General features: G+C 33.1%; 2 protein-coding genes across 2 annotated transcripts; one reads left to right on the top strand and one right to left on the bottom strand.

Annotated features, from left to right (window-relative positions):
- Nucleotides 1–4,735, top strand: LOC143050746 (uncharacterized). Its single transcript, XM_076223865.1, has 2 exons — nt 1–1,888; nt 4,559–4,735. Exons 1-2 carry the CDS (start codon nt 1–3, stop codon nt 4,726–4,728), a joined length of 2,058 nt encoding a protein of 685 aa, XP_076079980.1. The 3' UTR covers nt 4,729–4,735.
- Nucleotides 4,736–4,924: 189 nt separating this feature from the next.
- Nucleotides 4,925–21,502, bottom strand: LOC143052134 (putative cytochrome P450 12a5, mitochondrial). Its single transcript, XM_076225096.1, has 10 exons — nt 21,386–21,502; nt 16,319–16,546; nt 14,468–14,693; nt 13,261–13,439; nt 12,639–12,828; nt 11,202–11,385; nt 9,568–9,734; nt 9,197–9,278; nt 7,226–7,441; nt 4,925–5,199 (listed from the first exon to the last, which is right to left on the bottom strand). Exons 2-10 carry the CDS (start codon nt 16,530–16,532, stop codon nt 5,071–5,073), a joined length of 1,587 nt encoding a protein of 528 aa, XP_076081211.1. The 5' UTR covers nt 16,533–16,546; nt 21,386–21,502; the 3' UTR covers nt 4,925–5,070.
- Nucleotides 21,503–24,160: the final 2,658 nt, after the last annotated feature.

The following is a 24,160-nucleotide window of genomic DNA, read 5'->3' as shown; positions in this document are numbered from 1 at the left end:
ATGTCGAACACTTTCCTTTTTGCTTTTTATGGATTGATTGTCGTCACTTTTGGATTTCATTGTGACAAGAACGCTGACCACTGCTTTACATCAATTGATATAATAAATGCGTTTACGATGAATGGGAAGGAATTCGGCCAAGTGTATGCAAAGGAAAGACAATTATTCTCACCCAAAGAAAACGGTCCAGTTCCGATATATAACATTATATCTGCTGATGGTTGGAATCTGACTAGAAATCTTATAACTGCCAATGGGACAATGCCAGGGCCATCTATTTTCATTTATCAGAATCAAACTATTACAGTAATTGTGAATAATCTTTTGATCAATGAGGCTGTTACTATTCACTGGCACGGCATAGATCAGCTCAAACACCCAGCTATGGATGGTGTTGCATTTGTTTCACAATGCCCAATAATGCCAGGCCAATCCTTTAATTACACGTTCCAGCCTCGTTTTGGAGGGTCTTACTGGTACCACTCTCATGTTGGGAATCAGAGAGACATGGGTTTATATGGCGCTTTTATTGTCCTTCGCAAAAAGGAGCGTCTCCCAATACCATTTATGAATCAGCATATACTTCAGATTCAAGAATGGAACCACCAGTATGATACAATGGCATTACTAGATTTGAATGATAAACTATATGATACATCCCCTCATTCAATCCTAATCAACGGCCGAGGACAGTTTAAAGATATTCTTGCCCCAATTGAAACGTTCAATGTTAGGAAAGGTAGTCGCTATTTGTTTAGACTAATTGCAGTTGGCTCCCATCGTACCCTCTTATTTTCAATCCCAGGTTTGAAATTGAATGTAGTTGAAACTGACGGATTTGAGGTTGTGGCGAATGAAGTAGATAAAATAATCATATTTCCAGCGGAGCGGTATGATTTTGAAATAGATTTGGATTACGCCGAGGAAAGAATTTACAACATCACCGTAAGTGTTCTTTCGTCGCCAAATCTTACGATTGGAGATAACATTGGACTTGGATTTCTTAATGTTCAGAAAGGAGATTCTTCAGCCATGAAATTTCACACTAATGATAATAAGTTTCGTGTATTAAATTGCCCATTTCAAGTCTACCCACATAGGGAGAATTTTATATGCGTACCCGTGACTGACTTAAAATCTCTCGAAAATATAGAAGATGATGATTTTAATGTAAAATATGTTAAAGAAACAAACGAAAAGGTTTTACATTTCTTGAACTTTGGATTTCCCGGTCATAAATCATCCATAAATGGACGTATTTTTCGTTGGCCAACAGTTGCACCTCTCACACAACCGTTTGAAACAGATACAGACTGCAATGGGTGCACTGATGAACAAACCTGTACATGTAGCCATTCTTTAAACTTAAAATCTGGATCTGAAGTCATTATGGTTTTGTTGAGTCTTGGCCAAGGAGCAACGATAGCTCATCCTATTCATATGCATGGCCATACGTTCGAAGTTCTGAAGATGGTGTTTCCAGAAGTTACAAATAATGGCAAGTTCGTATTCACAGAGGACATAAAATGCAGCGATACACTCTCTAATAAACAAAGCCAATGCAATCACGCCAAGTGGAGAAATGCATCGTGGAATAATTACAATAATATTCCAGGAATAAACTTGATTAATTCTGTACGTAAAGACACGATAGTTGTTCCATATGGGGGCTATGTAATTATCAGAATAGTTGCCAGTAACCCTGGGATGTGGTTCTTGCATTGTCACATTGATAAGCACATGGTCGAGGGAATGGCGCTTATGCTTAACGAAGCGTGGGAACATCAGAATAGATACATCCCTAAAGGTTTACCAACCTGCCATAGTTATTTGCAAACAATGGCAGGAGTTGTGAGTGAATTGTCAGGAGAAGAAAACAGTTCCAAAGGTATGTTGCTACATTTATTTTCGTGGGTACCAATATTCGTGTTTTGAGGAAAATTGGTATCTTCGTGGATATTTGATTTCGTGGATTTGCCAAAGTCTGCATACATTTTAATCCGTGGTGTGCCTATAGCCACGAATTCCTCAAAAATTGGTACCCCACTGATAAAAAATTAATCAACACGATTAAATGATTACAATAGATGTATGTTTCATTATTATACGTTATGTTGATTGGCTAACAGCAACTTCGCGTCATTTTTCTTTCAAAATGAATTAAATGAATTGTAACATACATGATGACACACGTTTCCACAATAAATTGCATAGGGTAAACAAAAGAACAACTTGATAGTAAACGTGTTTTCATGATCATAGTTAAAAAATGTTATTATAAGTATTGAATGCTTAGTTATTTCATAGGGTTGTAAAAGCATTGACCGTGCATATATTTTTAGAAGGCTTTTATACCCCAATGAATTTACAAAAAGAAGCATTCAATTCTTAAAAGAGGGACGAAAGATACCAGAGAGACAGTCAAACTCATAAATCGAAAACAAACTGACAACGCCATGGCTTAAAATGAAAAGGACAAACAGACAAACAATTGTACAAATGACACAACATAGAAAACTAAAAAATAAACAACACGAACCCCACCAAAAACTAGGGGTAATCTCAGGTGCTCCGGACGGGTAAGCAGATCCTGCTCCACATGTGGCACCTGTCGTGTTGCTTATGAGATAAAAAAATATCCGGTAAATAGTCTAATTCGGTAGGTCACATTTATGAAAGGGAAGGGGATTGTAGTTACGACGTTTGGAACATATCCGATATCATTTGTGAAACGGTTATTCCATAACGGTCAACCAACTCGTGATGGCGTCCGTAAAATTTACGAAGAAATGATTTCTACTTCACCATTTGGAACTCTCGATTTAATAGCGTCCTTGTGAGCAAAAACCCTCTATCAAGAAAATCATGATTGGAAATGCAAGCACGGGAATATCGTATCAGTTGGGAGATATATACACAGTATGCAGGTGATGCTGGAATGCTGCTACTTAGAAATGTCATAATCAAATCAAACTGCCTTAATAAGCACCAATCACCATATAAAATACTGACGACGTATCCTTTCGGATATCAATTCAACTTTTCGGCCCGGTCCGATATGCTAATACAGGACATTTATTCGTTTTAATATTTTTACGCTTCTCGATCTTGTGTTTATCTTTGAATAAGATGCATTTTCATCATATTTTTACATTAAGGTGATACCCAACACCTTGACTAATATCAATTTGGTTCGTTTAATATTCATAAAATTTTGTCAAAATGTTTACATTGACCCTTTAACAAAAATGTAAAAATTTCTAAAATTTTAACCGTCCACTTTATCAGTAAAAATGTATTGGTTATATAGCAGTTTGGCAAACACTTATTTTGATCATTGAGAAGCTAAATATATATCCTAAACAATACAACGTGATTAAAACTTTTAGCTGATTTTACAGAGTTATCTCCATGTAGTGTTATGTATTACCTTAACATAACATTTATTAAAAAGTTTAAATCACAATTAATCGTATTTCGTGTTTAGTTTCAAATTAAAATAAAATTATTCCAGTCTTTCGAGTAAAACTTTCGGCTATATCCCACTCTTTATTTCCGTGGATCAATCATCAAGATGCCGACCTATAAAGATTAAAAACGGTTAAAATTTCGAATTGTTTTTCTTTCCAGCTTCCTCGTATATGCTAAATAAAATGATTTGATCCTAAATCGACACAGCACAATGTTTCTTAAGATTGTTTTATGCCCCATTTATGGGCATTATGTTTTCTGGTTTGTGCGTCAGTCCGTCTGTCCCGCTTCAGGTTAAAGTTTTTGGTCGAGGTAGTATTTGATGAAGTTGAAGTCCAATCAACTTGAAACATAGTACACATGTTCCCTATGATATAATCTTTCTAAATTTAATGCCAAGTTAAAGATTTTCTCATATTTACAATGACAGTGCGGATGGGGCGTCGTGTAATGGGGACACATTCTTTTTAATATGATAATTGATTGTGTTTCCGTTTCTTTCACGGTTAATTAATTAAGATCACAAACCACTTTACAGCAAATCATGCATAAGAATTATGAACTTCACAGATGCATCACATTTCATTGGTCATATATATAGTCATACCATTAACGACCGAATTTGCGACATACGTGTAAATGCAACACCTTTCTGCTTGGAGTGTGAACGGTGAGGTAATATTACTCGTGAAGGCTGTTAATTTGACACATTGGGCATATACAAATAAAACTTACAGTATTTATCTTTTGAAAAAGTGCGACATCTTCTAATGACTTCCCCTGTTTTCGTCTTAATTATTTACAGCAAAAAATATTCAACCCCCAAAATACAGCACCAGAAAACCAACAATTGCACCTATCTTTCAGTGAATATAACATATCGAACCATTGTAATGTTAACAAATGAACATAGCAAGAACAGTAACTAGTATGTCAACTTTATTCAGGATCTACAACGGATTCAGATATTTTCAATAAAGTATATAAAGAAGTGATACTCATCACCTGTTCGCTCTAAAATTGTGTCCTCTTTATGTTAAATCGTTTATGTTGTTTATTTATTGAACTATGTTCTGTTTATTTTCAGATGTGGTGATCAGTGTGTTAGCTGTTCTCTTAGGACTGACATCAGTTTTGGTCATTATTTTGATTTGCCATGTAATTCGGAGGAAACGATTATCTCAATACAAAACCGTCCAAAAGACAGAGTCGAAACATCAATCATATATGTTAGAACCGATAGAACATACGACTTAGTATTAAAATTAAACCTGAAATAGTAAATCCCGTTTTCCATCTTGGACTTAATGTATACAATTTAAATTTTTACATCAATATATTTGAGATGATTAGATTTTGCTTTTTCCCCAAACGTTTCATTAAGAAACCATATTTTACTGTAAAAAGTAAATAAGACTTAAACATTTTAATGAACCTGATTTGTAACAAAACATGGCTGAAAACTTGTTTAATCTGCTGACATGTATAATCTAACAGTTTATATTGGCTAACTAAATAATGCAGTTGTACAAAAATATATGATGCTAAATGTAGAGTATTAAATCAAGAGTATTAATGATGTAAAGTAATTATAATATGCTATTCGTTCGATATATTTCTGTCCGTTAGATGTAGACGAATACTTTCTGCGGGTGTTGTAAAAGTCTTGAGCTTTGTTTTCACTCCCGTGAATCCTGGCGGTAAAGCTATTTTGAAGTTCTGTATAACCTGAAAAAGATAACAAACGGTATTGGTAACCAAATCTGTAATTTATTAAAGAACGAAAATATGTTTAGCTTTGATAAAAAAAACCCAACATCATCGATGAATCAAGTCTGACGTGATGTATAAGAAATTGTCATTGATGAAGACTGTTATCTAGATATATTTTGAATTTTTGTTTGCTTTTGATGATTACAGGCGGAAACCCAGTTGAAATAAAACAAAAGAATCGAAGCTCTTTGTTAGAGAAGGCGATAAATGCTTACTGTAATGTTTATTACAGTAACAAAAATGTTAAAAGTTAAAACAATAAATAAAACGACAATTTTCTTCTCAATTACGAAGTGTTTTATTTAAAAAAAACACCATTTGCATAAGTTTTCATTTTATTTATTACATAGTAATGCAGATCAATTATATATCAAGTCGACGACATGGGTATCTATCAAGTTGGATGTAGACAATGCATAACCTCTGATTTAAAAAAAAATTACCATGGACGGAGAGGACATATCAATCTATATGTACAGTAATTGACGTGTCTGCCCTTCCATTATGTGACTCAAGTAAAAATTGCAAAAATGGGTAACAATTAAAATTGAGAATGGAAATGGGGAATGTGCCAAAGAGACAACAACCCGACCATAGAAAAAAACAACAGCAGAAGGTCACCAACAGGTCATCAATGTAGCGAGAAATTCCCGCACCCGGAGGCGTCCTCGAAAAGAGAAAATCTAGTGCACCTTTTTGTGTTAGGGTGTGTTTGAGGGGAGAATATTTTGTCTTTAAAACGTACAAAACAAAGAGTATTTGATATATCATCTCGCTTTAGATTCTATCATTTTATATATCAAAGCTACAGGTTGACTTTATAACATAAAAAAATCACAGTACGAAAAGATGAAATATATGGGTCAAGTGAAATACCTATCTAATGAATCACAAAAAAAAAATGAGTAGGTGTGTTCGAATACCTATTTTTTTATTACTAAAAGTACTTGACGACAGTCTTTTAAGTTGAATGATGAAAATGCATATTTTCGAAAAAATATATTTTTTTGTGTTTGATAACTGGGGTTTATAATCTTCAACCACTGAAAACTTTTAGTCTGCCCTTCCACGAAATATTAAATAACTGTTTTTTTTTTTTGTTTAAGAATTTTCGAAAATTCCACATGACAACCGATCAGACAATAGTTTTAAGTTGAATCAATGCAGACAAGATCATTAACTGGTGCTCATTATCTAGTAGATACATTTGTCTTTTAAAATACAACTGACATATAAGGATCGTGATGGTGCTATGTGGATAAATTTATCGGTTTTCAAGAGCAAAATTGGCAGCGCGTTATCCCTACAATGGCTTCCATTTCTACGATTGTGAAAATGAACTGGCGTAATGGGGAGATAATTTTGACGAAATAGAATCCTGACTGGTTATATATCTAGAATCTCCCTTTTAAAACCTGTCATAAATTCCAATACAAAACGGAGTCACCAGTTACCTCAATGTCTACGTTATGCTTAAGGTGGTACATAACACTACAGGGAGATAAATCAGCTGAACATTTAATCACGTTCTATTATTTTTAAAAGGAAAGGTTAAGCATCTAAATGACCTAAATTATTGTTTGTCAAAATGTAATCAATCCAATGAAGTTTAAAAAAAAAGAAAAACATATTTAAGGTGATACCAAACAACTGGCCTTGAAGTCATAAAACTTTCGAGTCAGTTTTTTGTACTCGTACTTCAAAATCAACCAATCAAAATGCTAGATTTAGTGTTTCGAGCATATTTTTTTTGGTCCGAGCACTGAGCAAAGCTTCAACCCCTGTACTAAAATTAATTTGTTTCGTTTAATTTTCATAATTATTTTACAAAATATTGACTATGCAGTTATAAAATATGTTTTTTTCTTTTCACTCACCGTACTCGTACTCACATTCTAGTTTTTAATACGCTTGCATAATGTGATATTACAATATATTGCCCAAATCTTCAATCTTTAAAATTTTGTCGAATTTCAATTACCTTTGCGACACCGATGTACATTTCAGTTTCTGCGAATCTTTGTCCAATGCACCCTCTTGGTCCAAACCCGAAAGGCATCATTCCGAATGGAAAATCCTGACCTTTGGCAATATCGTTATTTGTATCACGAATCCATCGTTCAGGAATATATTCGGTAGGTCTCGGGTAAAATCTTTCATCCAGTGTCATAGAATTCATATTTGGATGGACGAGTGTCTGTAAGTAAGATCAAAGGTCATCACAAAGAAAACATATCTAGGTACAGAGACAATATATTTACAAATAGGAGATATGGTATAATTGCCAATGAGACACTTCATCATAGTAAAAAAAAAGTGGATGTAAATAATTATAGGCAATCGTACAGCCTTCTGCAATAAAAAGAAACCAATACCGTATCGTCGGCTATCAAAGGCTCCGAAAATATGAAAATATGAAAAAATGTAAATGAGAAAACTAACGGCCCAATTCATAACAAAACAATTTAAGAAAAACAAATATGACAGACAGGAACCAACGATAACGTCTGAACAATAGAAAATGCATACAAAGGCGAGCCGGGGAAAACATGTTCATGAGCACACAACCCTCCACTAACCCGGAATAATTTTGTAAACGCACAACATAAGAACAAACTATACAAATCATTTTAAAATTGCTTAACCCATGAGATCGACACAAAGCAGAACAAAATATTAAAAGAAAACATGGACGGAATATACATTGAATTACTTCAACCAGTAGCAGCATGACAACTTCATCATTTGTTCATATGGTTTACCTGGTTTGACCTTACCACCATTGCGTTCAGATTAAGCGCCATTATTGGGTCTTATGTAGACAAACGATCGTCTAATGTGCCAGAAATGATATGATACAATTTCAAGATTGGTTATGTTCCCATCAAAACAAAATAGAATCATGTTCAACTTCTAGCCATATAGCAGAATCAGTGGTTCCTATTTTGAGTTAACCCTGCAGAATGACAAATTTCAATGGGGATCTGAATGGGGCTCTTCGATACAGTCATATTCTCTTTTCTAATTTGTTACTAATTACTCTTTCTTCTTTTTCTCCTATCTCTATCTATTCTTTTGTTTTATCTTTATTCTCTATGTTTAGTGAGTTATTCACTTTTATATAAATATATAAACACCATTAACCCTCTTGCTGTCGGAGGGACACATATGTCTACAACGACTGTGCTTGAGGGCCACACATGTCTGTTTTGATTTATGCAAGCTTCTTATTGCAGTATCTTTTTCAAGTAAAAAACAAAATATTCAACATCGTTATGTTGTTCTTCCATTGGTCCCAAATGTAACGGTCATTTTTGCTTGGTCATATATTGAATAACGTCATTGTTGGACAACTAACGTCACAGACGTCGAGCTGTCGTATTTTCTGGCACACGAAATTTAACCTAAAAACCAACTGGCAGCAAGAGGGTTAAGATCCCTAATGAATACATTTATAATATAATACTTACGTTTTTTGGTATATGATAGCCCGCTAGTACAATATAATACTAACATTTTTGGGTATATGGTAGCCTGCTAGTACTATAATACTTACATTTTTGGGTATATGGTAGCCTGCTAGTACAATATAATACTTACATTTTTGGGTATATGGTAGCCTGCTAGTACAATATAATACTTACATTTTTGGGTATATGGTAGCCTGCTAGTACTATATACTACTTACATTTTTGGGTATATGGTAGCCTGCTAGTACTATATAATACTTACATTTTTGGGTGTATGGTAGCCCGCTTGTACAATATAATACTTACATTTTTGGGTATATGGTAGCCTGCTAGTACTATATAATACTTACATTTTTGGGTATATGGTAGCCTGCTAGTACTATATAATACTTACATTTTTGGGTATATGGTAGCCTGCTAGTACAATATAATACTTACATTTTTGGGTATATGATAGCCTGCTAGTACTATATAATACTTACATTTTTGGGTATATGGTAGCCTGCTAGTACTATATCTTCCTCTAGGTATCGGATAGCACCAAGCATCAATGGAAACACTAACCTGCAAAATCCAATTAAATGAATTAATAATTCTACTAAAACGCACCAAACAGTTAAACAATGTGTAAGTAAGTAAGTTAGTGAGTAAATTACATATTATAGTGACATGTGTAAATATGTACAGATTATAAACATACAATACATAAATAAATATTAATAAACCCGGTGCAATAGACCTATAAGTCACTTTTACCGTTCTTGCCTCGAGACAAAGCCCTTTATACCATTATTATGTAAGCATGCAGGGGCATCACATTTGTCCACTGAACACGATTCCCATTTTTCTTTACCTTTGAGATTCTTTGACACAGGCTTTGAGGTAAGACATTTCTGCTAGATGTTCCTTGGTGAGAGTATTTTCATCACCCATAGTTTCCTTTATTTCTTGGTACAACCGGTCTTGTTTTTCTGGATTCAATGCTAAATTGATTAATACAAAGGCGATTGTATTTGCAGTCTGAAACAAAACAAAAGATGAATGGACATATTGAACGTGTATGAGGGTCTGGACGGGGTTATTTATGTCATTCGTCACAACTCAGCCGATTCCGTACCTCAAGAAGGAGAGTAGCGGATTTACCCGCGGATTGCCGATTGGTTTTTATGTATGTTATTCTTTATATTTTTGCCGAATTATTCTCCATTCTTTATATTTTAACATCTCATTATCATTATTATCTATTCTTTATTTTCATTGCCTATTTTTCTCTATTTTCTCTTTTTGTGTTCATAAAATATAATCACAGAATCATTAATTTTTTTTTAAAGAAGACAATCAAACAATCAAAAACACAGTCCTAAAGATTATCTAATAATCAAATACTAGTAAGTATGAAATGTTTGATCTGGTAGTAATTATCACTATATAAACGGCCAAGACATCATATAATCAACCAGGTGCTCCGCAGGGCGCAGCTTTATACGACCGCAGAGGTCGAACTCTGAACAGTTGGGACAAGTATGGACACAACATTCAAGTTTGATACAGCTCTGAATTTGGATTTTGATCAAATTTTTGACATAATAAGAGTTTCTTATACAAAACAAATGTCAAGATCTTACAAATCTATTGCGCAATATTGTGCAATTAAAGATTTCTTCTTCAAACTTTTCCAAAATTTGGAATTTGAGAAATTTGGGACCAATTTGATAACCGGGCCTAAATATTAAAAATCTAAATACATGGTTAGATTTAGCATATTGAAGAACCCCATATTTTCAATTTTTGTTGAAATCAAACAAAGTTTAATTTTGGACCCCGATTTGGACCAACTTGAAAACTGGGCCCATAAAAAAAATCCAAGTACATGTTTATATTCATCAAAGAACCCCAAAAAATCAATTTTTGTTAAAATCAAACAAAGTTTAATTTTGGACCCTTTGGACCTTAATGTAGACCAATTTGAAAACAGGACCAAATATCAAGAATCTAAATACACGGTTAGATTTGACATATCAAAGAACCCCAATAATTCATTTTTTGATGAAATCAAAAAAAGTTTAATTTTGGACCCTTTTGGCCCCTAATTCCTAACCTGCTGGGACAAAAAGACTCCCAAAATCAATCCCAACCTTCCTTTTGTGGTCATAAACCTTGTGTTAAAATTTCATAGATTTCTATTTACTTATACTAAAGTTATTGTGCAAAACCCTAGAAAAATACTTATTTGGGACCTTTTGTTGGTCCCTAATTCCTAAACTGTTAGGACCAAAACTCCCAAAATCAATCTCAACCTTCCTTTTGTGGTCATAAACCTTATGTTAAAATTTCATAGATTTCTATTTACTTATACTAAAGTTATAGTGCGAAAACCAAATGTCTTCAGACGACGACGACGACGACGCCAACGTCCTACCAATATACGACCAAAAAATTTTCAATTTTTGTGGTCTTATAATAATAAACCAATTTTTAAATACGTACCGAATCAATTCCTGCTATAAACAAAGACATAATAACGCTGTTGATTTTTTCATCCGTCATTCTTGTGTCGTTAAGTAGCGAGTATATGAAGTTTGGTTCGTCCTGAAGATACTGATCGAGGTCACCTTCTTTTTGTAGTTTTTCTAACATTTTTCTTTGGGCTGATATCTCTTTTTTACCTATCCTAAAATAGAAGATGAATCTTATTAGGGAGCTACCATTTGACTTTTATGGGGGCTAGGATGAAATTTGAAAAAAATAGACAGGACAGGAGTTTTGAGTAAAAAAAAAAAGGCAGGATGAGACACTTTGCAAAAAAAAAGGCAGGATAACAATTTAGGTAAAAAAAGTCAGGATAAACTAATAAAAATAAAAGGCAGGATCGAATAGAGTGAAAAATAAAAAGGCAGGACAGAGATTACAACTAAAAAAAAATGCAGGACAAAATTTTTCATCCTAGCCCCCCCCCCCCCCCCATAAAAATCAAATGGTAGCTCCCTTAGTCTTTTTTTTTTAATTGCTTGTTATTGAATACTAGACTCTGAAAAACTTTAACAAATAATACTTACACTTTCATCACAATGTTTATTTGATATCAAAAGATATTGACATTATTTTGGCGCATGCGCAGATGTGTATATGTTCTTAATACCGATCACTTGTAATCGAACTACCCCCTCTCTCACAACATGGATTTATTCAGTCTGGTTAGACATAGATCCAACTCTCTTGAGAACATTCAGCTATGGTGATGCCTTTCTGTTACTTATATGTGCATCACATTTTAGTTGGTATTATTTCCAAGTAACTTGACGGTTTCTTCACATGATAGTATATTTTGCTGAATTGATATAGAAAGATTTTTTGCAAAGGTTCTTTTCCCTACAGCGATAACCTGTAATTTATCAGCATTTGCCGGCATCTTTTTTTCTTTGAACCAATCAAACATAGACGAACAACAGCCGACAATATGTGTTTCATATATTCTGGGAATTGCGGTTCACTTATTCCATTATTAATTCCACCTCAATCGTCACAACTTGGCCGATTCCGCATCTCCATCTAACGGATAGATGGCAAGAAGCGGAGTCACACGAGGTCACACGAGGTTTGCCGATTGACTCCACCTTAGCCAAAGATCATATGTCATAAGAAAAAAGATGTTTTAGTCCAGTCTTCAATCTGACCTTTCTTAGCTTCTGCTCCTGAATTCACAATCTTAGCAACTCACAATCTCAGCAACAAATATGCTCGTCTGATCAAACCTTTACAAAAACACACCCTCATTCACTCGATACACGAAAGGTACCACCTGCGTTTTTCAACCTGTCATGCATACATGTTATTAAATAAATCACGCATGCGCATTAACATATATTATTCAATACTGAAACTTTGTTGACTCAAAGAACAAGTCATTACACATAAAATATTTACCTATAAATGTCCAAATATGTCTTTTCGAATCTTTTATATAGTTTCGTTCTGAAGAGTTTGTATGTCTTGAAAGGCATGGTAATCGAGGTCTGGAAATCAATGAAGAACTTTGTGATAAGATTAACAATTTCTGTATCTGAATTACTTTCCAAATACCCTAGTCTTCTGTTAAAACATAGCATTGCAACACCTGCAAAAAATATAAGGGTATAATACTCATATATCAATATTGTAACTTTGAACTTTGATAAAACATATCATCGTCAAGGTTACGGTTCAGACACATTTCCAACAAAAAAATTACGAAAATTCTTAATGTCTTTTCATATGTGCACGACATTACAATAGCAGAACATGATAGCTGATAAAATTAAAATATAGTTAAAAGGTTTGTTGACTTATGGTATAACGTCTATTAACAAATATATCGAACATAAACAAAAGCACTAGTTAATGTGATAATCGTTGTTACACAAGTGTTCCTCTTTAAAAAGGGAATATTTAACGCTCACTAAAATGTTTAACATTGCAATTTATTTCATGTGCCTTTTTTAATGTTTATGGGGTTTTAGAACCAGAAAACTGAAGTTGCTAGTAAATACAGATATGTATGCATACGTACTTTCAGTTGTATAATTCATCAGCTCTTTAAGCAGATCGTCTACACTTCCTTTCTTTCGCAACTCCTCTACAAAGTCATTCGTAACTCTTTCAATCAACGGCACATAATTAGCAACAACTGCTGGACGAAGCATCTTTTCTTGTGATGGTTTTCTGAGAGCAGCCCATGCATCGCCTTGTCTGAATTAAAGTAAGTACATTAATGAGTATTGATTGAAGTCCATCGTTTCTCTATATTCTGTATTTGGTTAATAAAAAAAAAAGATGTGGCATAATTGCTAACGAGACAACTTTCAAAACGAGACTAAATAACAGAGAAATTAACAACAATAGGTCACCGTATGGCCTTCAATAATGTATAAAGCCCATTCTATTTTATTTTTCTGTTTTTGCCCTTTATTTTTATTCTTCACTTTGTACCATTTTTTCTTATTTTGTAAGCCCATCCAGACCCTCATTTATTTATAAGACGCATTTATACAGCTGAGTGTGGATGTGGAGTGCTTCTAATTATTTGGCCCTAAAATGTTCAAATTATTTGGACGGATAATTGTCCTTATTTTTTTGTTTTCAACAATATAACTATTTGAAAATATTCATTTACTGGTACCCCCTCTTCTCGAACGTCGTTTGCGTTGTGAAAAGAAAAAGTAGGAAATTCTTGATTCAAATGCAGTTTTTGTGGACGCACGCAAATTACCCGCGTGATGTTATTCAGGTATTTCGAAACTGTATTTTTTTAACAGACATGCGCTTCTATAAAAAAAAAGAGTATTATTTTACATGATGTCCTTTTTTTGATTGATGAATACTGAAAGAAATACACGAGCTAGCATGATAAAAATCATACACTATCAATTAGAAGTATAGATTTTAATCCAAAAAAAATCTCCTGTTTTTTATAGCATTTTGCTCTTGAAATTCGTACTTTATTTGACCTTTTTACTTTTTTATTCGAGCATCAACGATGACATCTTCGTTAGCCAAGGGTTACGATCCACTCTCGCTCTTTTCTAATGGTTACAATTCACTCCCGCTCTCTTATAAGGGTTACGATCCACTCCCACTTTCTCTAGAAGAGAGCGTGAGTGGATCGTAACCCTTGGTTAGCGAAGATGCACCGACGAGTACTGTGTAGAAAAACGCTCGTCTTGAACGTATAAGAAAATATGTTCTCAGTTTCTTCGATTACTATTTTTTCTACTCACAATGTTCCAAGATCTCTTGGCACGCCACTTCTGTCATGGAACGTCTCGCTAAGGTCTAACCCAATCCGCAGGTGTTCCTTGTAAGGAAACTGGAAGACTGTTTTTGCATAATCAGGATGGTATACATAAACTATGTAATCTTTCCCCATCCGCATTTTAACAATGTCGCCATATTTGTCACGTGCGTCGCTTAAGACATTCAGTAAATCGTCAGGGACGTATTTTGCTACAAAAAACAATAAAACAATATTTGTGGTTACCCTTAAATGTACTATGTGAATTGATCAATGTAGTCCTGGCTAGCCAATTGATTGAATGGTTATGTCTGATTGACGTCCAGTGGCAAACATTTCATGCATATTCAGGACGGGAAAAAATAATAACTATACAATAGTTAGATTTTCCTCTGACTTTTATTAGGGGGTCGTGTGGCTCAGTCTTGAGTTTTTTTTATGTAATGTGTTGTATACTGCTGTTTGTCTTCAGGTCTTTTTTTTGCCACGTCGTATTAATTTTAATTTGACTTATGAGTGTGAAAGTGCCTTTGGTATCCTCGCCTTTCTTTTATATCTTGTTATATGTGTTGACCGGTTAACGGACTGGAAGTTTTCATTTGCCACTTGCAAATTTCGGTTTATTAGATTTGAACTGAAATTTAGTCTTGCGACAGATCAGCTCAAAGTGTTGTTGTAAGAGGTCTTAACGGACGCCTATAGATATAGGAAGATGTGATTTGAGTGCCATGAGACAACTCTCCATCTGCCTGTGCCTACTTTGGCGTGGATTTACTGTCATTCGAGAAAAGGCAGGGGGTCGACCAAATTTCTTTACCACTAACAATCCTTTAGAGTACTAACTGTTCTTCAATATTTGTTTCATGAAAATGTGAATGTGTGTAAAATGTCTTTTCATGTTAGGCCTTGGCTCGTATCAATTTTTGAATTTCTGCAATTATCTAGATTACGCTAAACTATTCATTCATCAATAAAATTAACATGATTTTGAAAAGCTAGAAAAAAATTGCAATTTCAGGGGCAAACAATTGCCGTTATAAACCCTCCTTTAACATTCGAAGCAAAAATAGATAACCAATTTACCCCTGGACAATTATTTTAGCTCCAAAATGTAAATCGAGGTTTGAGAACAGAAAAATCATTTAAGTTTTTTAATATGTGGAAATAAAATAAAATATATTCTAATATAAAATGTTTTGCGAAGGATATATGTATATTTCCCCATGAGGGCATAATTAGTTCTTTTTAAACACATATTTCCATAACAGAATGTTTTCAATCTGTAATTAAGAAGTATTTGCCAATACACGTTGTGAAAAACAATTAAAATCTCTAACCAATATCCCGTCACGATTTACAATTTATTTTCTAAGTTAATATTTCCATTGATAAATTATCTTCCGTGAAAACAGACAGATAGTCGATAAAAGGAGGTACCATGTGTTTTTGCCAAGATATCAATTTATTTACTATTATTGTAAACCAATTGCGGATCTAGAAACTTTCCTAAAATTGGAGTCCACTGACAGCCTAAAAGGGGGTCGCTCCAGTCATGTTTCAGTGAATCCTTCAATGAACAACGAAAATTTTCCCATGCACAAAAAAGCCCCCCCTTTTAATCCGCCTTTGTTAGCCTTATCACAAACACACAACGTATAAATATTACTAAAGGGTGCCTTTTCTTTCACAATAAGATAAATGACAAGTACCATTTATGAAGAAAAAAAATTGAAGTCACAGGTGCTATAAAATATTGCAATTAATTTTTCTTTTCTCTCATTTATAGTGCAAATAACTTCAGAACAATTGTTTCCTTTAGAAGGTTAGCATAACTTACTGAAAGGTTTAAAATGAAATGCTGTTCCTAAAAAAGGAATATTGTATAATCCTTTTGGTCCAGGAATTTGACTGAAAGGTTTTACTTCAGTTGAATCTTGTCCAGAAATTTCATCCACTTGTGCAGCGTCTGTTGTCGATGCTCGATGTGATGCTGTAGTTATACGTAAAAGTAGGTCACGACTACCTCGGTTACATAATTTCAATGACCACATCTCAATGTCTTAATCTGCAAAAAAAGTAAAAGATACTAATTGATATAAAAATGACTAATAGCGATAAGGTAAGTTTTTGTTTTACACGGATTTTAGACATCTGTCACGGCTACCTCGGTTACACAATATCAATGACCACATCTTAATGTCTTAATCTGCAAAAAAGTAAAAAATACTAATTGATATAAAAATTACTAATAGCGATAAGGTAAGTTTTTGTTTTACACGGAGTTTAGACATCTGTCACGGCTACCTCGGTTACACAATCTTAATGACCACATCTTAATATCTTAATCTGCAAAAAAAGTAAAAAATACTAATAGATATAAAAATGACTAATAGGGATAAGTTGAGTTTTTGTTTTACACGGAGTTTAGACATCTGTTACCGGGGTAACTGACCCGTGACTTGTAGGTTTGTGTAACAAGAGCCTGACTGAGTGGACTCTTGTTACTGAAACTGTGTGATGCACCTGATTACACAACGAACGATTGCTCTGAATAGCAATGAGAACACTGAAATACTGGTGAAAACTAACTACTGAGACTCTGGAACTAGCGATGAATAAACCAATAATTCAGCATGGAATACTTATATTTTAATAACAGATAGACTGTGTTCAGAGTAAGATCCTGAGTCCAAATATTGCTTATAAAAAGTATACACAAGTATTTATACACAATTGAATTGACAAGTTGAAGTATAGACATAAAAAATAACCATTAATTTGGATAATAGTGTTCACTGACAAAGATTAAACTACTTTTAGAACTTGAAGAATAGATATTAAATGAAAATCTGATTATACAATTAAGAACATACATTATGAATAAGGTAAAATGTCACTAATTAGCTAACAGAGTATAACATGTCACTCAATGTCCAAACTGAGAATTAAATTGCATATTAAAGCATGTTGATTTTAAGTCCTGGATATGAAATGTAAATAGAATCGAAAATATAAAAATAAATGAATTATAAAAACACATAGAAATAAAGTCTAAAATATTAAAATTGAGAATTTTATATTATAGTCCAAAGTATTAAACTGAAGCTGCGTTTTCCCTGGTCAAATAGATATAATTGCATGATAGTACACTATTTCCCTTCTGGGACAGGATCTTGTAATCTCTCCAGAATATCTAAGATCATACTAAGTCTTTAGTGGGTTTTTTATTGCTCAGTTACAAGTGCATTGAACTCCAATCTTATTTGATTAAGATTTTACAGCGTATTCAAAACATCGCCGCAAAATTGATAACAAAAAAAAAAAAGAAAAATTAACACGTTACAGCTATTTTCCTAATGCATGTAGTTTAAACGTTTGGTCGGTTTGCTTGCTTTGTTTGTACAAATGTTTGTTGAAGCATTCAATGGCATAATGCAAGCTGAAGCCTCAATAATCTATTGAATTCAATTGTAAAACTAATTTAAAATGCTTGAAAACACGGTCATACAAACAAAGCAAGCAAGCTACCAAACCTTTAAACTGCATGCATTTGGAAAATAGCTGTAGTCCAATTTTAAAATCTCTCAATTGGCTGCCAAAAACATTTCGTTGCAAATACAAAGTGTTGCTTTGTGTGGTTAAAGCTCTGAAACAGGAAGCACCCGTGTACCTTCAAGAACTTGTACACATCTACAACCCAACAAGAACTCGTCGGTCAGAAAACAACAAGCTTCTGGTTAAACCAACAGTTAGAACAAAAACATACGGAGAGAGACGGTTTGATAGAGAGGCCGCCGTTTTATGAAATGACTTGCCGAAAGAACTGCGAAACACGGAATCTGTGAATGCTTTCAAGAAAAACATCAAAACTTTCAGACAGGCCTTTTCCACATTATTGATAATCGGACAGTATTAGACTTTTATTCGATCTCAGTATATATTTTAATGTATAATACTAACTTTTTAATGCATTTTTAATTTTAATTTTTATACATTTCTCATACTTACTTATTTTTTATCGCATTTTTATTTCCTTTACACTTTTTATTTTTAGGCATAAAGCTATTAGTCCAATTTTTAAATTGAAGCACTTCTGTTGATTTTCTTTTAATATTTTTTTCAAAATTTGTTTATATTTTGTACGCTTTCTATTTTTATTCTAATTTTAAATTTGTTTATATGTACTTGTATCCTTGTTTTTTTAAAAGCGCTTAGAGTAAATGTTTATTTAGATAAGCGATATATAAGCACTGTAAATAATAATAATAATTTCCATTTTTCTGCCGAAAGTGGTCCTTCCCGGCTTTATCCACCGATATAAAAAAAGACCTTCAAGAAATATAGAAATATCGAAAACAGGCGTTAAACACCAACAGATCTGTGTTGAGAGAAATAACTATTAAAATTCTATTTTGAGCAGATAAACATACGGCATTATTTCAGGAAACAATTTTGAGCGTCCTATGCTGTACATTTTTTGCTCATTGTTGAAGGCATCTAGTAACCTGTAGTTAATACTTATATTACTAAAGTCTGTTTTGAGCGTCCTATGCTGTACATGTTTTGCTCATTGTTGAAGGAATCTAGTAACCTATAGTTAATATTTATATTACTAAAGTCTGTTTTGTCTTTAAGCCAATCTGTTAATAAACTTTTACAATTATTAAGAATTATAGATGTAAAAGACTTGTACAACTTAGGAAAATATATATTTAAAGCAGTGAAGCTCAGAAATTACTGTTTTCAGTAAGTTGATTTGTATTTCAATTGTTACATATTTTTTTTATTTTTTTTATTTGGAATTATATTTATGTATTATTAATTTGTGTATTGAATACTTCCGTCTGTTTTGTCATGAACATATTTTTGTAATCGTATATTTTTGTAAGCTAAATTTGGTATATATTGATTATACGTGTACCTATGTTGTAAAACGTTTGTTTAATAAAGAATTGTCGTATTTGAATTGAAAAATTTTAAAAACATAAACGCGTGAAATAATCAACATAGACTTATTTAACCACACATTATTATTTTCACAGTTTTAAACCCAGGCGAAGATTACCTAAGCAAAAGCTATTCATTCAAAAGTTTAAAACATCAACAACCAATTAATCATTCATTCAAAATTATGCAGTGTTATATAATATTAATCGGATAATGGCTTAAGGCAATGTGTCAATAGACAGTTATTCGCACATTTACTGTTATCGTAACTCGAATAATTCAAGCCCTTTCCGTGTCCGATTTTCTCCCACAAGAGGTTAATGCAGCGTAGATCAGCGGAATATAACGACTGAATTATTCGGGTTACTGTTATCGTATAAAGTTGTTAATGATGTTCGCTTGTGATGTTTCGGAATTTTTGTCAGATTTGAGGAATCCTCTGGTTTTACCCATATGAATGCTTTTACATGTATAATGAAAAGCCATATGAAATTTTAATTATTGTTAAATAGTTTTTGAGAACTTAAACTTATAAAGGCTATGAAATGTCAAGAGAGAACATTTTCTCGCCAAAATTTCTATGGCTAATATCTAGGAAACAAGCACATTGACCTATTTTTTTTTGCTCTTATGATTTCTTTATTAATCCCCTATTATACTGGTATTTTGAAAAGCTTAATTTTTTTCGAAACAAATTAGCAAACTCCCTTAACTGTAGAGATCTGCGACGACATAGTTTATAATAAATAAATATGCTTCTTACAGTCGTTCTATAGACTAGTTTAAAGTGTGACAAGTCTTGTTAGTAGTTTTAAAGAAATAATACAAAAATAACCACTGGACTGATAATTGATTATAGTTTACTTTTGTCAGTTATTTTTTTTTCTATACAAGTTTGTTTAGTACCGCTTCATGTACCACATAGATTGCCTTGTTGGTTTTTAATTATTCAATCAAGACCTGATTGTGTCGTATATTATCTTATTTTGAATACTGATTTATTGATTTTAGGTTGATTAACGTCCAGTGTAAAATATTTCATGCATGTTCAGGACGATATCATGATGATGACGAGACTTAAAACTGCTCGTCACACGGTCAGACAGTTTTATTCAGTGGCGGATCCAGTCATTTAAAAGGGGGGTTGGGGTTAATTCCAACTATATACGTCCCCATTTAAATGAATTGATCGTCCAAAAAAAAAAGGGGGAAGGGGTCAAACCCCGCGGACCCCCTGGATCCGCCACTGTTAGTATATTGATCCGTTTTGACAATTCAATGTTAAATAATTATGGATTTCCAAATTCAATTGGTAAGAAGAATTATATAAGAGGGGGAGGACAGGGGTAAGGGAGACAGGGAGAAAGGGGGTATGAGAAAGGAGAAAGGGGGTGGGAGAAAGGAGAAAGGGGGTAGGAGAAAGGAGAGGAAGGCTGGGAGAAAGGAGAAAAATTTGGAGAAAGGAGAAAAAATAAAATATTTCTCCTTTTAAAAAAATTTCTAATATTTCAAGAAAAAATATCTCAAAAGGAGATGTTTTATTCTAATGGGAGAAAGGAGAACGGGGGTAGGAGAAAGGAGAAGAGGGGTGGGAGAAGGGAGAAGGGTACCCCCTGTCCTCCCCTCATATAACATAAATACAAGTGTGTATTACAGGTTTAGTATGTATACATATATAATCAATGGATTATTGTTATTTATTGTAATTCATGAATTATTGTATACATACAACTGCTGACGTCACATTATTTTGCTATTTATACATGTCATACAATACAGAAAATAGGTCGTTCAACTTGTATATAATTAAACTTATTAATTCGACAGATCGGTGAATGTTAAAGTGTATAGCGAATAAAACATTTAAATTTGATATATTATAAACAATTGTTATCAGCTTAGTTTTATCCAATGAAAATCATTATCATTTATTTCGATAAATATTGATAAAACTTACCTAGATGTTATAAATGTACCGACCATAGCATGTTCCATATATTGACCTGACTGGCCTAGTTTGTAAAATGGTAGCTTTTCTAAAAAGCTTACCGTCTAATAGCTGCGTTTTTACCATTGTAGTTTTAGGCCACACCAATTTAATTTATTGTTCTACGGATTTTTGGACTCCAAAATTTGGGGCGAGCGAGCGATTTGAAATTTTTTATAAAAAAAATATTTAATTTGCAAATTTTTGAGGCGAAGCTTGAAAAGTAAAGGCCAGCGATTATGATTTTTTTTTGTAAACATAAAATAGTAGGTTTTGACAATATTAAAACTTGATTTATCAATGTTTCTCACTTGTACTTTGACATTTCTTTAATATCTGAAGTATTTTATCCCAGTTCACCAAGAAATAATTAAATATGGTCTATGTACAAATGATGTATGTGTGACTGACAATGAGACAATAATTTTCTCCATCCAAGACATAATCAGTTTGGGGACAACCCCTTTAAGTTATAAATATCTCTTTTACATGTCTTATGAGGGATCAATATTGTTAAAATATATTTGTTTGTACAAAAGGGCTCATATTTTCTCAAAGAACTATATATCTATCTAGTATTAAATGGTCAAAACATGTCCAAGAATTTTGTAATATTTCTGGACTTTAACCATGTTAAATTAACACATTTACTTTAACAGTTTAATATTATTCAAAATAAGTGGACCCCTCTTTTAGAAAAAAGTTGTTTAAAATATGATGTAACTCTCCGCTTTTTGAGTACAAAATTCTAAGTTTTCAAAGGTTTTGTATAGAAGAACTATAGTACAAATCCTTGGTATTTCTATTTTCTTTTCTACATCAGTAAAATTACCCCTTGTCTGAGGGAGGGTTGTTCTGAACCTGATAATAACAAACACGTCAAAGTACGGCCTTTTACACAGGGCTTTGATACAGACCAAACAGCAAGCTATAAAGGACCCCAAAATTATTAGCGTACACAATTCGAACAGGAAAACGATCTAATTTATATATCCAAACGGGAAAATACCAATGAACAACATCAACAAACGATAACTGCCGAACGACAGGCCCCTGAATCAATCAGGACAGATGCATAAACATGCAGCGGCTATGAATAGTTTTGTTTCGCCAGCATACAATATAATTGCAGTTGAAGGCAAATCCTTCAGAAGTTCTCTGTACTTTATTCTAACAACGAACATTTTTTGGTAGGGAATATAAGTAAGGGGGAAAGAAACAAATTGTTTGTTCTTTACAGGATTCCCGCTGTTGTAAATCTATTTCGGAGCACTCCCTCTTTGATAAATAGGTTTCATGCTGAAAAAATATTCTCACAGATATTTACACAGTGTGATGGGGTGCTTTTATGTTTAAAATCGTTATATATACAGGTTTATAGACTGTGATTTTAAACCCAAATGTTGGTATCTTTTTATAATATTTACAAAAAACGGTGCGGGAAATGGACATGATTACATTTCCGGATGCGGGAAGCGGGAATATAAAAAAATATAAAAATTCAGTTTTGAAAAAAATTGGTGCGGGCGGGTCCGTCGAACAAGGAATCAAATTGGTGTGGCCTTATCCATTTAAAATAGTCCTTTTCACAACTTATGTTGTATTCTATAAGTGTGAAACGAAATAGAACGAAATAGAACGAAATGAAACATAAAGGATCGATGACAAACAAACGGAAATGGAGCAATCAAAGATAATAAAACCAACATTTAAACGAATTTGTATAATGGAGATCTTTAGAGGCAAATACAAAATGAATGAAGGATATCAATCAATAAATATTCGCTTTACAAATACATTGTTGTGTATCAGCGTATCACGGTAACATCAATAATCAAAATTTGCTTCATATATGGGTCAATATCCCTAATGCGTCTAAAGATGAGGAACCCAAAAGTTGAGTGTAAACACGGAAGTGTCTGTGAAGTGATATATGGACATGATTATATTTTTCCAAAATGACTGAGCTTAACCAATTGTGGTGATTTGAAACGTAGAGGAACATAAAATAAATGTGTATAAAATATGGAGTTATTGAATGTGTTCAAAGTATTACATTTTCAAAGAACTTATAATTGTGTTCAAAAAGTGATATTTTTACCACGAGAAGAAACATCTGCAAAGGAGAGGGCCCAAAACATAAATCAGTTTTACAAAATTGTTAAAATGTAAATGTAAACGTTCTGCTATTTATTGGAAAGCAAAATATTTCTGTGACATTCATATGGGCCAGTTTTTTGACGATACAATGCACAAGCACCATTAAGTCATACTAAATTGCTGAAATCTTCATAATTTTAGCATTTAAGAGATGATTTTTAGACTATTCTTGTCTCAAATAGAAGTGGCCACATTTATGTTCAGTCTTAATATTTAAATGTACGTAAAGTTTGATGATGATACATAATATACATAAAGGTTGAGCATGTTGAGAATGAAAACGAATGCGGCCAATTTTATTTTTGACCAAAAAAACAACAACATATGAATAGTTACATTTTATGGCATATTTGATAATTTTTTCATATATAAGCTTAAATTGGGGAGTTTTTAATGACTGCATCAGTTAAATCTTCCACGTCAACTAATTGAATCGAATGAAAAAGACACTTAAGAAAAGTGTCCAAAATCTTTCATTAGATGTTCAAGATTGATTAACTGATTTTTTGGTTGCTTAACGTCCAGTGGCAAATATTTCAGGCATGTTCAGGACGAGAACCAGTTAACAATAAATACTATTGGTAA

This window comes from Mytilus galloprovincialis, chromosome 11 (assembly GCF_965363235.1).
Source record: "Mytilus galloprovincialis chromosome 11, xbMytGall1.hap1.1, whole genome shotgun sequence".
Taxonomy (NCBI): Eukaryota; Metazoa; Mollusca; class Bivalvia; order Mytilida; family Mytilidae; genus Mytilus; species Mytilus galloprovincialis.
Note: the sequence above shows the minus strand (reverse complement) of the source record. Positions and strands in the feature narration are given on the sequence as shown.